General features: G+C 38.4%; 1 protein-coding gene across 27 annotated transcripts in view; it reads left to right on the forward strand.

Annotated features, from left to right (window-relative positions):
• The window catches only part of CLASP2 (cytoplasmic linker associated protein 2), a 154,817-nt gene that overhangs the window by 27,425 nt on the left and 110,286 nt on the right, over window positions 1-17,106 (forward strand). For 26 of the 27 annotated variants that reach the window (XM_054193579.1, XM_054193581.1, XM_054193591.1 and 23 more), the window contains 5 exons: window positions 1,795-1,898; window positions 5,304-5,395; window positions 5,718-5,793; window positions 7,290-7,387; window positions 15,742-15,812. In XM_054193579.1, the coding sequence (XP_054049554.1) occupies window positions 1,795-1,898; window positions 5,304-5,395; window positions 5,718-5,793; window positions 7,290-7,387; window positions 15,742-15,812 (441 nt within the window). Of the gene's footprint in view, window positions 1-1,794; window positions 1,899-4,573; window positions 4,618-5,303; window positions 5,396-5,717; window positions 5,794-7,289; window positions 7,388-15,741; window positions 15,813-17,106 lie in introns of those variants that run through there. The other variant, XM_054193598.1, reaches the window with a different exon arrangement.

Below are 17,106 nucleotides of genomic sequence, written 5' to 3' on the forward strand. Positions count from 1 at the left end.
TCTTTTCAAACTGTGAAATGAAAGTAGCTGTAACAATTTATTCAGAAGAGAAAGGGAAGAAAAGACAGATAAAAAATGCTAAAACTTGATAATGGTAGCTAAAGATGGCAGTAGAATATCCAGAGCCAGTAGAATTATATATTCAGACTAGGATGATTAAAAAGTGTTCAGGTACAGCAGGTGGGAAATTCAGGTTTCAGCAGTGTATTTGTCTGGTAATAATCATGGTACAGAAATGGCTGCTGCTTTTAATGTAGGAACAGAGGACTGAGGAGACGTCCCGAGTTACTGATTCTGTTCGCTTTCTTTTGCTGGTAACACTATTGTTTAGTTATTACTATAAAATTATGAAGTACTGCTAAAATTCTTTCAGAGCTCCCTTTCAAAAAATAGGGTGATAGTTATTTCCTCTGTGAGTAGAATAGGAAAACTAATTTTATAGCAGTCAGCAGCTGAGAGAGATCAGGCAGCAACTGTAGAATACTCTCCAGTGTTCAGAGATGTAACACCAAATGGTGATTTTCCCTGTTACTGTGTCTTTTTTTCTTGGAATAAGAGCAAGTCTCTAAAAGACTCAAGGCAAACATTATGCTAGTTTTAGAAGGCTGGAATAAGTGGTGTGGTAATTGTAAACTTAGCCCGGGCTTAACTAGAGTGCAGGAGCAGAAGGATGCTCTGGGTGGGTATTGGGATCTGTGTTGAGTAAGTCCCACCTAGATTATGTCACTGATACCTGCTGCTCTTAGAAAATGGTGGATCGGGTCAGAAACAGAAGCTAATGCAGAAGGTTGAGCTGTTGACAGGTAAATGTCACTATTAGCGTGTGACACTGCTTTTTCTAGGTGCTGTTTCACATGTTTATACTAGCTTTAAGAGCACTGTCCCCCAGGAGATGACATCTCCACCAGTTCCGTGTCAGTTGTACTTCCTGAGGGAAGGTGTCACTCTCGGTGTTGTCGCCCTTCGTTTAAAGAAGTGGTAGCAAAAGCAGTGGAGGGAAGAGTCTCACAAAGCGTGTGTAGACTCCAGATGGAGGAGTAGGAACCTGTACAGCAGGATGTCTTGCACAACGCTGATCTAAGCATTCATTCAGATAACTTTCCTAAATATCGTAACATCCATTTATTTATCGTATGCAATTATAAACTGCTCTCTGTATAAGCAAGTGAAAAGAATGGGCAAGTCCTTTCATTTCGAGTGAGTTCTGATTTTTAGGATGTAAAATCATTGGCTGTCGTGCAATTTTAGTTTAATATTATTTGAGGACACGTGTTTAAAAATAGTAACTTTTAACGATACTTTTACTGAAGTAAGACTGAGTTTCCAGGAGAAACACCGTGTGAATAGGGGGATTTAAAACTTTAAAAATTTTTGTAATTAAACAGCAAAATCCCACTGATTTTGAAATAGTCCTTTTTTCCTATCCCTATTCTTTCCCACTCACTAGGCCTAACATTATTTTTCAGAAAAGCCAGACATTCAGAAGCTACGGGCATACTTTTTGAAGATTAAGTTGAAGTCATTCATATGGCTTTTAAGAGGGAAAGCTTTCTTTATTTTTAGCCTGTTGGAAGATACAGTTTTCTTCAATTTCAGTCCAATGCATTTGTTGTTAGTCTTGTAACATACTCAGAAATGTATTTGGGACATCAAAATATTGTTACCAACTTAAAATCAGCTTTTATTTTTGAATGTGATGTATCTTAAATCTGTTTTAGGAAATATCCTTAAATATTAGAAAATCTTCATGGGGTGTTTAATATTTTTTTCTTTTTCTTTTTTTCTCTCCCATAGTTCTCCTGCCTTTGATAGATCGTATGGGAGATGCCAAAGACCAAGTTCGAGAGCAAGCACAGAATCTCATATTGAAATTGATGGATGAAGCAGCACCACCCATGGTATATACTTAATGCAGATTCAGATGTAGGCCTCCAGTGAGCTTATGATTTATGCATGAGCTTGACTTTGAATATGTCACAATGTTATGGTGGCTGTTAATGGTGTAAATTTTAAAGATATTCTTAATGGATTGACACTGCTGCATTGTTCAGCTAAAGATAAAAATCTGGCACAGTGCAATTCTGCAGGTTTTGCATATCGTAGCTAAATTCTGAGTAGATGTTTTCATGTCACTGTCAGGACGTTGTTAATGAAAGCATGTTTGAAATACCCTCCTGGATTGGAGTTTGCATAATGGGAATAAATAAGTTTATTTAGCTCTGACTTTATTTTAAAATTAGCTGTGTACTTAAACGCATAGGAGTAGTCCTGCAATTGAGATGGTGCATTCTAACTTAGAAAATCTGGCTTTCTAGATGTGTGACAAAGATGCTGTGTGAACCTTGGAAAAACTGAGGTGGGGAGAAGTTGCCCTCTGACTTGTTGTCTTAGGTTGAAGTTTGAGTTAAGCAAACCTTCTTACAGTTTTTAGCATTATGTTCCTTCCAAGTACTAAATCTTGTATTTCTACTCTGTGAGTCTGAAAAATGTAGGATTATTTAACAGGATTATATCGTTTGAGCAATGATGTTATTTGGAACTCTGAGGACCCTGGCTGTCAGTAGGAACTTACTATTTGAGTTTTTAATTTGTGAAGAAAATCTCTTTCTGAATTTTGAGTGCAGAAGTTAATAGGGAATGTCTTATTTTTTGTGAATGAAAATGAGTTTCTTTTATGTGATAATTCCTGGCTTTGTTTGCCTGATGGAACAAACAGGTAGCATGGTAGGCAACTGTAGAAACATATTTATCTCCCTTCTAACGTGAGGTGTTTTTTCACATGATTTGGTCACAGATCTGACTGGTATTTAGGCACTAAGGTCTAGTAGTGTCATCCACAAAGACGTGCCTTTACCTTTTCATGAGATCTAGTTTTGATCGTATTCATTGACGAAGAGACGTTGCAGCATTTTTTCATGCCTAAGTGCAAGTAGTTCGTGAGTGACATGCTCCAGTGCCCAAGATGCTCCCAAGCACCTGACACACAGACCGGAAAGTACACCTACCTCCACAGTAATAGTGTTTGGATAACTATGCAGCAGAGCATCTTGGGAGACGCCTTCATTTGAACAATTGCTGATAAAGAATGTGGTGATAGTGGCTTCATGCTAGGCCCTCATCATGAAAGAGTTTCAGATTACTGGTCCATCTTTCGGTTTCTGAAGAGTTGTTAGGCGGTAGGCTGAGAGGGTGGAAGGAAGCTTCCATCCCCTTTGAAGCTTACTTGCCATGTCAGAAAGAACACAAGGTTCATGAGGCCCAAGGAACGGTGTGCGTGAGAAAGAGAAGGTATTGGCTCTTCTGGTAACGCCCCTAGGGCAGGAGAAACCTGCCTTCAGTTGTCTGCTCTCAGGACACCTCATGCATTGTTAAAAATTTGGATGAAAAGCATCAGTCATCCTCACAGCAGGGACCAAAACAGGGAAGTCTATCCAGTGCCTCCAACACTGAAATACAGAGTTTTAGGCTCCCTTTGCCGCAGAGAAAGATCCCTTTGGAAAAGTTGGGTGGAATGGTTTTTTGGGGTTAATTCCTATAAGTTTCTTTCCAAACAACTCATCTTGTCTGTCCTAGTGTCTTGTTGAATAATATTTAATTTGTCCTGTTGTCAGTTCCCTTTTCTTGTTTTAAAAGTGTTTGGGGTTTTGTTTGACTATTTTGGGTTTTTGTTGGTTTTTTTTTTTTAATGAGCGGGAACTCGATGTAGCTGTTTATGGGCAGGAAAGCATAAAACAAGAGTATAGGTGGTATAAATGCATGAATGGGACAAAGGGAGTTTGACACCAACTGTTGCTAGCAAGTTGTGAGAGTTGAAATTTCTAAGCAGCCATTTGAATTTCTCAGTTTAGAAGAATTCAGTTCTTAAAGTAAGGATAGTTTAGTGAAAGAGGAGATTTCTCTTTTGTCTGCTTTGTCTGTTTCAGTTCAGAACAGTTAGCGTTCTACCTGTATTTTTGTCCACCTAGCAAGAAGATTTCCTTTTTTTCCTTTTTTGTCTGGGACAGTGGGTTAATAGAAAGGATGTTTTCTTCTGTAAAATCCTGTTCTTTGTTGTTAAGCTGTGCAGTTCTGGGCAAGCCATATCCTGCTGGTCTAAGGTTTGTTTTCTCTAAATGTAATGAAGTATAAACAAACAAACAGGAAACCACAGGGGGACAAAACGATCAAGCGAGGCTCTAATTGGAAAATTTTACGTCTGCTATCAAGTGTGCTACCCCATTAATAAAGAGTATGCGGCATTCCCTGCTCTTATGCTTTGTTGTGAGGGTTTTTTTTTTCAGAAAGCTGAATAACGATTGCAATCATCGGTAGCTAATACAATTTAGCAGATGTGTGTGGAATCGTTAAAGGTTACAATCGCCCTGTTCGGGGGGGTGTGTGGTAGGAAGGCTGCAAAAATGTGGGATTGCCGGTGTGCATCCATCGCTAGGCAACGCTGCCGGCGGATGCTGGCCGAGGGAGGCTGCAATGGCAGCGCTGCAGCTGGGGGGGGCTGCGGTCGGAGCTGCTGCTGCATCCGCTGCCAGACACCCCTGAGAATCCCAAGGCTCGTCAGCTTCACCTTCCCGCTTTTTGCACCGTAACATACCGCTAGAGAACGGGCAAGGAGATGGGAAGGTAAAAAGATAAACCAAGGAGGGAAAAGATAAGCTGGGGCGGGAGAGGGCTAAAGGCAGGCAATGGAAAAAACGAGTGCGCAAGAAGGTAGACGAGGGTTTAGCGAGCAGGGGAATCGTACAGTGGGAAGTGGTAGTAGCACAAAAGGAGAAACGAAGGCAGAGCAAAATTGGAAGCAAAGGAATTAGGATGAATAGTGAATAAATAATTGAAATATGAAGTAAATTTGAAGCAAAAGTAGGACAGGAGTGGACAGCAGGGGCATGGATAAGGATGAGCTAAAATGGATGAGAGGGAGTTTTGGCAGGGAAACGGAATATGAAGCAAAAAGAATATAGCAAGTTCTGCTTGAGTCAGTAGTCTGTAGCATTAGTGTTTGTTTTGCGTGTGTTAAGTGTAGCAATTCTGTATGTTTTTAAGAGATGTTTCTCAAACAATAAAAATACTCAGCTAGATTTCTGAAGGATGTTTTTTAGAGATTGTTTTAGGCATAGGAATAATCCGTGTTGTGTTCCATACTGTGTGTTTTATAACTTAATTTTATTTGAGAAGTGGTGTTACTTCTCCAGTGGACTTGTCTTCTGTTGTTTTTTTTTCAACTGTTGTAAATGTAATTATAAAATATGGATAGAATTACATTGTATTGTGCTCCTCGTAATCAAAGACAATTATTTCTGTTTTTATAGTACATTTGGGAACGCCTTGCTGTTGGTTTTAAACACAAGAATTACCGATCCCGAGAAGGAGTGTGTTTGTGTCTTATTGCTACCTTAAACATGTAAGCTTTTTGTTTCTATGGAGATGTAAGGGTTCTGTCCTTCTTCTGAATGTCATTCTTCTCTGAAACTAATACTTTAGGAAGTCTGATTCAAGTAAATTAATAAATAGGAAAAATCAAACAACTTAATTTGTAAGCTTTCTCAAAGAAGGACTAAAGGTATAGTATTTTTGTCTTATTTAAAAGTAGACAAAGGAGTAGCAAGGGAGACAGGGAGCTTGATTGATGCAAGTTTGTATTATATCAGTGCTGAGCTAAAAGTTCACATCTACATATTTTCTGTAAAAAAAAAAAAATTAACTTATTTTTTTTCTCTTTTTAGTTATGGTGCACAACCATTAATACTTAGCAAGTTGGTACCACATCTGTGTACAGCGTTTGGTGACTCAAATAGTCAGGTAAGGATTTCATTACTTAATAGTACTTCAGCAGCTATACTCCGACAGAGGCATGAAAGCAAAATAAATGTAGACATTTAAGAAACACTGATAGCCTTTCTTGTATACAACAGGTCGTTATTTTCTACCGTGAGAAACAATAAACCCATTTTCTTCTGAATCAGTCCATCCATTGGAAGATGGAAGTAGAGTTGCAAACACAGCAGTGTTGCAATATACTGGCCCCTTTAGTTTTGTCTTCAGCGGTTGAAACTATTCATCGCTGAAAATAATTGTTTCGTATAGAGCATGTTGAAATAAAAGAGAAAAAATATATCATCAGGAAGAATTGCCTCCAGAAGGAACCCCTGCATGAGACCTGTAATAATCTGCCAAATTTGCTGAAGGTATCATTATCATGTGCAGGACAGGTAATAATTTCCTAAATGGAACCCAAATGGCATTTGAGCACATGCAAGGACTGTAGTTAAAATTAGTTAATTAAGTAAAAACAACTGCCGTGAAAATCAAGGTGCAGTTCATAGTGGGGACACCCGAACTTCAGAAAACCTTCAAATGGAACTGGATAAAATCTTTCTCAATTTATCTGAAGTTGTGTCTGAGAGAAAAGAGTAAGAATACAGGAAGAAGGTAGCATTGGTAGGAGATGGGCAACTAAACAGGATAGGTCTTTATGCTTATTTTCTGGATGCAGCGACATCCTTGTGTTCTCTGTATAGCGTAGCATTGTTTTATTCTAGAGAAAATCTGTTAAGAATTTGTCTTGTTTGTTGATCATTAATAAAGACGAAGTTTTCATATCTTGATTGAGCAATTATGAGTTTAGTTCAAACTGTTACAGAGAACAATACTAAAGTCATCCAGTAATTCTTTATAGAGAATAATGGCGTTTACTAACAAGCATTTTTGGCAGCTTTTATTGTGATGACTGTGGTTTAAATTTTTTAAAGAGGTACTCCGTCTCCTTGCTTTAACTGTTCTTTCCCCTTCCCCATCTTGTCTTACTCCCTTTCTTGTGCTTATTTAATGCCAAGTAATTCCTGTTGAAGGAAGTAAAGAAAATGGCCCATTGGTGTGGGGAGTCAGGTTCTTTTTCTAGAAGGGCCTTGCTGCATGTAGGAACAGACAAAAGCAAGATGAAGTGTCAAGACTGGGTGGAGGGACTAACTTTTGGAAGTGTTTTCTACTGTGACAGAGACCTAAATAAAGCATGTTTTTTCCACAAATATTATTCTTATGTCAATCCCAGAAATTCCCTCTAGAGCCATTATTTCTAGGATTTTGCATTTGCCATCTGGAGATGCTCTAACTTGGAACAAATACCATCTTGAAGTAACAGTTGTATTTCCTTTCCCATCCATCCTCACTGTTTCAACTGTTTTATCAAACAAGTTGGCATGCAGATCCATAGAAACTGGAAGATTAGTGGGTTGTCAGCAAATGTTGTTTTGGTTTCTGTAACCCTGAAATTAACAATTTAAACTCTGTGTTCACAGGTGAGAGACACTGCCATACTAGCCATTGTAGAGGTTTATAGACATGTAGGAGAGAAAGTACGAATAGATCTTACGAAGAGAGGAATTCCTCCAGGAAGGTGAGTTAACTATTTTGATTTTCTAACCCTGAGCCATTCTGTGTTACTGGTCTTTACCAGAACTTCAAACTCACTAAAAACTTTGTTTTAAAATTACTACAGTTTTTATTTTATCTTCTAGTTAGTTTTGCTTCCCTCATGATGTTACTAGTGTTCCTGACTTTCTTTTGCCATTGTCTTTTTCTCCTTGTAAGAGGCATGCAGGTGTATGATGAAAAGCAGCCTTATATTCACCAGTTAAAGTCCCGTGACTTTAAGAGAAGCTGAGAGCTGGACAGTAGTAAAAAAACATTTAAAAATTAGGCAAATATGTACTGAGTGCAGTGGGGAAATAATTAGAAAATTCTGGAATCTATACATCATGTTCCTTATTCTAGAGTTGCTGTTTAGCCTCCGTGTAGAAGAGTCTCAACTGAAGCACTTAAATCAATAATTTCATGTATTGTGCATGTTTGAGAGACAACAAGTGTGTGCGTACATGCGTAAGTGTGCAATGAAAGTATGGCAAATCAACAAACTACTACTTTCTTGAAGATAGTTATAATGGAATAATTGTCCTCTCTTGCTTCTTGCTAATTACATCAGACCAATCATAGAATCATTTAGGTTGGAAAAGACCCTTGGGATCATCGAGTCCAACCATCAGCTCCACTCTACAAAGTTCTCCCTTACGCCATATCCCTTAACACCACATCTAAACAAGTCTTAAACACATTCAGGGATGGTGACTCCACCACCTCCCTGGGCAGCCTATTCCAGTGTCTGACCACTCTTTCTGTGAAGAATTTTTTCCTAATGTCCAGCCTAAACCTACCCTGTTGCAGCTTGAACCCATTCCCTCTTGTTCTATCACTAATTACCCGTGAGAAGAGACCAGCACCAACCTCTCTACAATGTCCTTTCAAGTAGTTGTAGAGAGTGATGAGGTCTCCCCTCAGCCTCCTCTTCCTCAAACTAAACAGTGCCAGCTCCTTCAATCGCTCCTCATAAGATTTATTCTCCAGGCCCTTCACCAGCTTTGTTGCCCTCCTCTGCACTCACACCAGCACCTCGACATCTCTCTCGTCTTGAGGTGCCCAGAACTGGACACAGTACTCAAGGTGTGGCCTCACCAGAGCTGAGTACAGGGGGACAATCACCTCCCTCCTTCTGCTGGTCACACTATTTCTAATACAAGCCAGGATGGCATTGGCTTTCTTGACCACCCGGGCACACTGCTGGCTCATGTTCAGCTGCTTGTCAATTAGAACCCCCAGGTCCTTTTCTGCCAGGCAGCCCTGCAGCCACACTTCCCCAAGCCTGTAGCGATGCATGGGGTTGTTGTGGCCCAAGTGCAGGACCTGGCAGTTGGCCTTGTTGAAGCACATTCCATTAGCATTGGCGCATTGGTCCAATCTATCCAAGTCTGTCTGTAGAGCCTCCCTGTCCTCCTGTAGATCAACACTCCTGCTTAGCTTCCTTTCCATCCTAGATGTTTGCTTATGGGCTACAGTTAGGTGAGAGAGAGGTGCTTTTCAAAATAACTATTTCCCAGTTCTGAAGCTGCAATTCTGGAGTTCAATGAGAAAGGAATATTCAAAAGGAGCGTTCACTGGTCTGTTACACATGCCATCACAGGATCCTGGATGTTTCTTTGTTTCTTGCAAAAGGTGCAAAGAAGTTTTGAAAATGCATACTTTATTGGTCCTTTCTCTTTCTGAAAAGCAATTCCGATCTGTAAAGGCTGGTCTGTGTTGTGTGTAGATTAGTTTATATGAAATAAAAGCAGCCATTGTTTTGTTGCTACCTTGGTAAGGATTTGTTTAATTAAGACAGCTAGACAGAGCTCAATATTGTACTCAGTGGGAAAGACTGTTTATACAATAAAATCTTTCCAATTCCTTATTGAAACAATTTACACTTTTTAAAATGTGTTAACCCCTTATCAATTAACATACCACTTTACTCTGAGTCTTCATCTTACTTCTTGATTTTGATAAAGCTGAATATATCTACTACATGGTGTCAGAGAGAATATCAGAATGGATACTGTTCCTCATCAGACCCTTCTAAAAAACTATTAGCCCTGGTTTTTAATGATGATTTGTAGGGTATAAAAATATCATAGGAGAATGGTGTTGAATTTATTGTTTCACATTCCGGGCAGAGTTCAGCCTGTTTGGACAAGAGCTGACCCTGCCTATGGGAATGGAAAGTTGTGTACAATCTCTTCTATTTAATGGCTGTGACAATTTTAGACCATTAAGAGATTATATGGTTACCACAGAAGTTTAAGCTGTGTTTTTACTATAATTCCAAAAGTTGAGTTTCCATAGCTGGTAATTGGAACGTACCAGAGAAGATCTTGCATTTAGATAGGGTCTTGGACATCTTTTGGAATAGAGCAGAGTGCAGATTTCAACAGTCTTTGTTTGTGCTGTGAATGTTGGGTCTGACCATAAGTTTAGGTTCAGCACTCAACCTGTTGCCATTGCCATGTGATACAAACTGAGCAAATCTTGGGATCCAAATAGGATTAAACACCATAGGAGCTTTGTATCCTCAGGGCAATCAACAGTTTCTAATTTAGTTGCAGTAGGTGCTAAATTGTTACTTCTGCTGTCTGAATCAGTGGAATATAAAATTCCCCGGATCTGAAAGCAGGCACAGTTGTATCATTTGCCTTTACATAAAGAAACAAAGCCCTACTTGGTGCGTGTTAAACAGGTTGTTGCCACTGAATCTCAACTGTTTTCCACCTGACAGTCAAGGCTACTGTAAAATAATACTTAAATTGAGTCTCAGTGCTGTGTCGTCCGTGGTAATTTTTACGTCGGGATGAGGGGGGGAGTTACGATTTGAGTTGAGCATGAGGCTATTAGTGTCTGTCCCATCCGTCGCTGACAGAAAGCAGAGATCTTGTAGTCTCTTCTTACTCCTTCACACAAGTGACAAGGCGGTTGACAAAGCTCAGGAAAGACAGATTAGCTCAGACTGTTGTTCCTTCACAGGCAGACCTAATTGAAGACGTTTCTTCCCCAGTGCCTGTCAGAAGTTTTCCCTTCACTTAGAAGCATTAAAATTTTCGTGCGGTTATGCAGGAGCTATGATCTGTGGAAAAAAACCCTTTGATGTAGAGTATCATCTTATCATTGTTTTGAGGGGAATCTGTGTTCATATTTGTGTGTCTGAGTTTTAAGTATTACGGATAATCTGTGGTTCAGACACATCTTTCAGTTGAGTTCAGCCTTAAAGAACTGCACTGCAGCTCCTTCACTGTATGACGGTGCATTAAAAATCGTGTGTAAACATAAATATTAGCAGAAAACCCAATTACTTCAGTATTTGGTGCACACGTGATTTAATAAAATGTGGACTCGTTTAGTTTACATAACAAATCATACATTAGAGATCTGTGCGTTGCTGCTTGAATGCACTCTGCCCTAAAGCACTGAAAATAAGAGCTCATGGCCGCTGCAAGGAAGGCAGGAAAGTTAATCAAGCATTGTTTTGAGATATTGTTCAACTTCCTTAAATATGCAAATGGTATAGGCATGTTGTGTCCATATAAGGCTAAATTTAGTTAGTAATGGAATAATGGTAGGCTTAAAAGGTTTCGTCATCTGCACCTGGTAAGTTTGCCTTTGTGGAAAATACTAGATTTTCTAAAGAAGGATTATTGGACCTGTTGGAGTCTAGGTAGCCAATAAAAGAGGATAGGATCTTACTTTTTTAGTTCAACTCTACTTGCTACTATTGTATTTTTCTTCAGTGCATTTTTATTCTTTACAGAGAGTATTTTGCAAGTTGTAATTTGTTTATAAGTAAAATCAGTGAGTTCCTCTTTCTATTTGTTATTTTTCAACTTACAAGTCGCAGAATAATATTGTGCTTTTTTGCTTGAAGCACATTCCTTTTTCAGAAAAATCAGTATCAAGTCAGTCGTTGGAAATTTGGATGTCGTTTTCCCTTTTGGTGAAGTTGCTGCCAAAGAGGTTTGACAATTTGGTATTGGGCCCGTAAGTTAATACATTTCTGAATACTGAAAGTGGATGTTATATTTCTTGTTCTGTAAGCCAAGAATAGCGAACAGGTTTTGTTCTATTTGGGCCAAATTGAATGTGTTACAATATGGAATCTGTGTGACTGATCTTCCCTGAATGGAAACAGTATATGCGGTTCTGGAGAGCAGTTGCTTAGTCTGAGTGTTAAAAGCTTTTTAGGATCTTTCAGGAAGTCATCTGACAACTTTTCCCAACATTGCTTGAGAAACATAAATGTATAAAACCAGTTATTTGTTTAGTTCTTATGTCTAGGGTCACAACTTCGTATCCTGAAATGTTTTTGCAGTATGCATTTCTGAATACCGCATTTTATGTGGTATGCACATTCTACTTAACTGTCGAGTTCATTTTGTAGATGAGGTCCATCTGTGTGTCCAGATGTGGACACATGTCTGTGCAAGATCCCTTTTCTTTTTTTTTGGAAGGGGGAAGTAAGGGGAGATAAGTGCAAGGTGTCATATGGGCCATTTCCTGCTTTAGGCTCACTGTGGATGTGAAGAACAGACTAGTTACCACCCTTTCTTTTTCTTTATCCTACTGCTATTGACAGGAGAGTAGTGCTTTTTTGCCTCTTCATCATGAGATCTGAACTTTTAGGTATCCCCCCTCTGCCTGTCATTCAAACAGTTGAACTCCATCAAGCATCGTCACAAATAACAGCATCTCAGTCTAGAAGTGTAGTGCATGTTCTTTGCTAGTATCTGCATTGCCATGTGCATGCATGTCAGCACAAGGCGTTTCTTAGGAGGGTATGTATTCCTCTCATTGAACATGTAATCACGATAACGTGTTAATCCTTTGATAGAGACCTGTCACCTGTCGTAGGAGGGGGTTTAGCAGGTTGCCAGGAGGCCCTGTTTAAAGCGCTACAACCTCATACATTCATTTGTTCACTGAGACAGCAACAATCATCCAGCCCGTGCAGAAGTGGCCTGCTGTCCTGAACGTGTGTTTTTCGTCAATGGGGATTTTTCCTTCCACATGTGAAGTTGCAGACCTGTCTGTGCCTTTTTGGAGAAAGAAGATAATATTTCTGTTCAGCGGTGACATAGTATTTCTACTGACTGATGACTTCACTGATTGATTATGCATGTCATGTCCAGACTTGGGCTTGCAGATATAAGATATAAGGAGTAATAATGCTGCTCTTCTCCAAGAGTGTCCCTCATTGCTGATGACGGTGAAACCAGTCTTCATTCATCCTTGTAAACTTTCTTGGATTCCTCTTGGCCAGGTTCTCTTTTACCAGGAGCTGAACTGCTGTAAACATTCTTAAATTGATTGTGGTTGCAATAATTTTAGAGACCTTAGCCCATACTGCCTTGCTGCTTGTCGCTGTGTGAAGAAATATGAGAAGATGGTAGCATGAAGAGCTGGGTGGGAGGAGAGGAAGGAAGAAACTTCTTGTGAGAGTCGTTGCAAAGTAGTAGTTAAAGTTCCTGTAAGCTGTACTAAAGAGAGGGTTGGATCTACAGTAGTGCTTGACCATTTTGTCAGCGGTGTTTTACTGGATAATTTTTTTTTTTTTTTTTGCAATTGTGACAACTATAGGGTGTGTCTTTGGTCATAAAGACATACTTTGAAAGTTTAAGGAGTGGCAGTACTTTCTTATTCTCCAGCCTGCACCACTGACTACGTAGCATCCAGTGCTGACAAACACATTTTTTTAATGTTCATAGTAAATACTTTATCAGATATTTCTCTCGGAGTGAGAGGCAACATGTGTATTATTATAATGTATTTATAAGGAAGCATTTAATTTTTCTCTTTTGTTTAAAACACTCAGGAAAGCATTTTTGAAAACTAAGTTCAAAAGAGCAGGAAGTATTTTTTTTTTCTTTTGAATTCTTGAAAATATGTGTGCCAAATGCATAACATCAGCCTAGCAGGATATAAAAATTAAAGTGACATTTTAATGGAAATCTGTTAATCTCTCTAGTCTTCATGTTCAGTTTCTCTCAGGATAACAGTTTCAACCTTTCGGATGTAGTGTTAAGTCCTCCTCATTAACGAGGCAGACTGTTAATGCAGTGCTTAGTATGGAATCCAGCAGGGTTGAGGGGAACTCGCAGTCGCTGGTGAACAGTAACAAATACTTCCTATGGTACACAGAAAGCAAATGCATTAACTTCCTTTCATAAAAGCAAGACGGCATAATGCATTACTATGTGTATTGATTCGTGTGTGAACGTTTCGCTTTGTGCGTTTGAAAGCACATTGCATGTTAATGGGATTCCACGTGTCATTAGCAAATGCTAGTACCTGAAAAGCATGTCATATAACAGCTGTAGTTACACTTTTTCAAGTCCAAGTGCAAAAAAACCCATTTCGGCATAAATTGCGTTTGGTTTTCGAATCGACCTTTTCATTAAAAGACTGAGGTTTGATATTAAAGCAGTGTGGCCTGACAGTTGCGGATGGCTGCCGTTTCGGACATTTTGCTGTGGCTGCAATGGTTGTCAATGCAATGGTGGCGCAAAAGGGAGAGAGTGACGGGTTCCAGAAAGACTGGCAAGTCCATTAGGGGAAGATTATGCAAACTACTACTGAGCTACATATAGTTTTGAGATAAGTTGAGATGGTAGAATAACTGCTGGTTTGTGTTACGGGTTATTGACTTCTAGGATTAAGAGTTTTTTTGTTTTTCTTTCTTCTAGATGCTTGCGGCAGGGTAGGCCTTTTAGTGGAATTCTCAGCTAAATCTGGGTAGTTCTTGTTGTGGGCCTGTTAAGTGCAGGGCAAATTTGCTCTGTAGCACGTTGCCTTGAAGTATTTGGAAAGTAAAAATAACGCATTGTCAGAGTCTTAAAACATTTGAAAGCGTGGGGAAAGGCTCAGGCTTTTTATACTGTTGTCTGGCTGCGTTTCATGATTATATCACTTTCCTCGTTACTAGCTAAATGAGGTACCAGTGAATGAAAGGGGTGTGCTACGTGTCAGAGAAGGTAGACTCTGCACAACCTCTCTATACGGATCATTGACTAAAAGTGCTGTGGGCATAAGGAAATTTTAAAGTTAAATCTTTGTATGTCCTTGACTTTGTTCCCATATGTATTGTGAGAATTTTCATGCCCAAGCACTGTTCTTATCCATTTTTCTTGGTTTGTCTTAAAATACTTTGGACTGTAAGTTGTAAACAGAGCCTTTCAGTATTTGCTCTTTTAGCAAATTTTGAGTTGGGTAATATAGTCTCTAGTACTGGTAACCTACCTGAACTGTACCTGTTCAGAAAGTTGCAGACTATGATGAGATTTGTAGTTCATAACTCTGCGTTTAAGGTCAGGATTCAGTCCTGCTAGTCTTGTAGCTAAAACTTCATGTGCATGTTAGATATTATCATATTCTGAGTAGTCTAAAATGCAGGCAAGTCTTTGGAGAAATGTAAGAAAATGTTCTCAATTGTTTGCAGTTGAATAGTGTATTATGTCAGTACAAACCCATTGGTAGCCTGCGGGTCACGTTTTTTCTGTGAGATACTTCCACTGCTTTTATTGAGTTTTCTGCAGAAGTGATGAGAAATGGCTGTTTAAGTGTTTTGCCAGCTTTCTTGCTTGAAGGAAAGCGTTTTCTCCCTTGTGGCACTAGTTTGCAAATCTAGAGCTTTTGGGGGGTTTGGGTGTTTGGTGTTTTTGGGTTTTTTTGATACTTACATGTAGCTAAACACTTGCAGTGTGTTTTCATATTTTTGAGTGTTTAAATTAGCAGGGTGTGTGTTGAATATAACTAAAGTATTTACTGTATTTTAAGATTAGAAAAAAAGTATTTCCTTTTTTTTTTTCCCTGTGGAAGTGCTAACTGCTACAAAAGTATTTTCATAACAAAACTGAGAAAATGTTGAGGAACAAAAATTTTGAAGAAAATTAGTAATTGTCTCAGAACAAATTAAATAGTAATCCCACATGATTACTATTTTTTACTATTTATTACTATTTACGAGGGTTTTTTCCCACATGATCATTCCATAGTTCAAATTGTTGCCTTTTGGTGTTGCGTATAAATAGGGTAATATCACAGTCATCTGAACCCAGTATATACTATCACTGAACCTGAGTTTTAGATTTTTAGTTATTTTTAATCATGCTAATAACGATGCCCAGTTTTGCTTTTTGCTAAGCTGACTTAGTTTTCTGTGTGTTTGTGTGAAGATGCTCAACTAAAGTTGTCCTTTGGGAATTGTTTCTAGATACTCTTAATCCCTTGTGTATATTCTGTATTACCGCTTTAGGTGTGATAATAAACTGATTTCTGTTTTTACCAGTAACCTGGGGGATTTCAGAGATGTAAAAATATTTTTTTTGTTGTTCTTTACAGGTTGCAAACAATCTTCGCAAAATTTGATGAAGTAAGAAACTCTGGAAATATGATTCTAAGTAACGTCAATGGTGAGTATCAAAGATCATATATTTATTATCAGCTTTAGATTAATACAAGATAAATATTTAAATCCTAGCATTATCAGTGTGAAGTGGATGACTACAAACATAGGCAAGTACTAAGAAAATGAGACACTTAGTGAAACAAACTTATCCTCTGTTACTGAAAGTATTTTCAGAATACAATTGGAAAAAGTATTGAAACTGCATGGAAACAAGCAGTGAGTCTTTGACAAGTTGCATGTGTGCTCAGTGGAGGATGCAAGAATCCTGCAAAGTATTCATTCATGCATGGGAAAAAAAAAAGAAAAGAACCTTTATCCTATCTTACAGTATATTTCTAAAAGAAAGTGGTAATTTAATGGTGAATATGTTTGATTCCTTCTCAGTTAAAATGATGAATAATGATTATAATACACGGAGTTTGAAATTACAGAAATAGGCGATCACAGCATTCAGAGTCACTCAAATGTTGAAATTAAGACTTTTTTTTTGGTGTGTTTCATGAAAAGAAAACCTGTTGTGCTGAGAATCCTTGTTGCTTCCCACTGCATTCTTGGTAGAGTATTTTGTAGTATAAAAGAGTAAACCCGTAATTCTTTCTTACTAAGAACTATAATTTCAGAAAAAACTGTTTAAAAATACTGTTACATAACAGCACAAACAAGGGAGGTGTTGTGGTAGTGGCTTCAATGGAGTTGTTTTTGAAAGCTTCATTGTCTTGTCTTCAGCAAAGAATCAGTAGTTCTTGTTTTATGGGGCGGGGGGGGTCTCTGATGTTCATTTTCCTTTCAAAACAGCTATGCTGCCTGAGAAAGAGGTTCTGGCAGATCTGAAAAGTGTAACTATGCAGGAGTAAAAATATTTTGAGGAATGCATATGATTTGTTAATGTACTCAAATACACCTTTTCATTTTAAATATTCTCACCGTTTCCTTGTTAGTGTGAAAACAGAAGAGACTGTGGGTTCAAAGGAATGTGTTTTTGCAATCTTTTCTTTGAGGTAGTAAGAGTTTCTATACAGCATTCTGCTTTGAAATAAGACATTGTTATTCTCGAAATAACTTGAAAAATACAGAAAGTAGATTTGTAAGGATTAATATAAAAAAACCCAAAGAAAACATATTAATTTTGGGAGAAAATGTTTTGCATAAATGTTATGTTAGATTGTAAATTTACTCACTCGGGAAGGGTAAACCATTATCTTTTACATTTAAAGTTAATACTGCTGCATAGGTTTGAGAGGTTCAAAGATGTATTTTACATGTTGGTTTTTTTCTGTTGGTAGTTCTCAGGAGAATGG

This window comes from Rissa tridactyla, chromosome 2 (genome assembly GCF_028500815.1).
Source record: "Rissa tridactyla isolate bRisTri1 chromosome 2, bRisTri1.patW.cur.20221130, whole genome shotgun sequence".
Classification (NCBI taxonomy): Eukaryota; Metazoa; Chordata; class Aves; order Charadriiformes; family Laridae; genus Rissa; species Rissa tridactyla.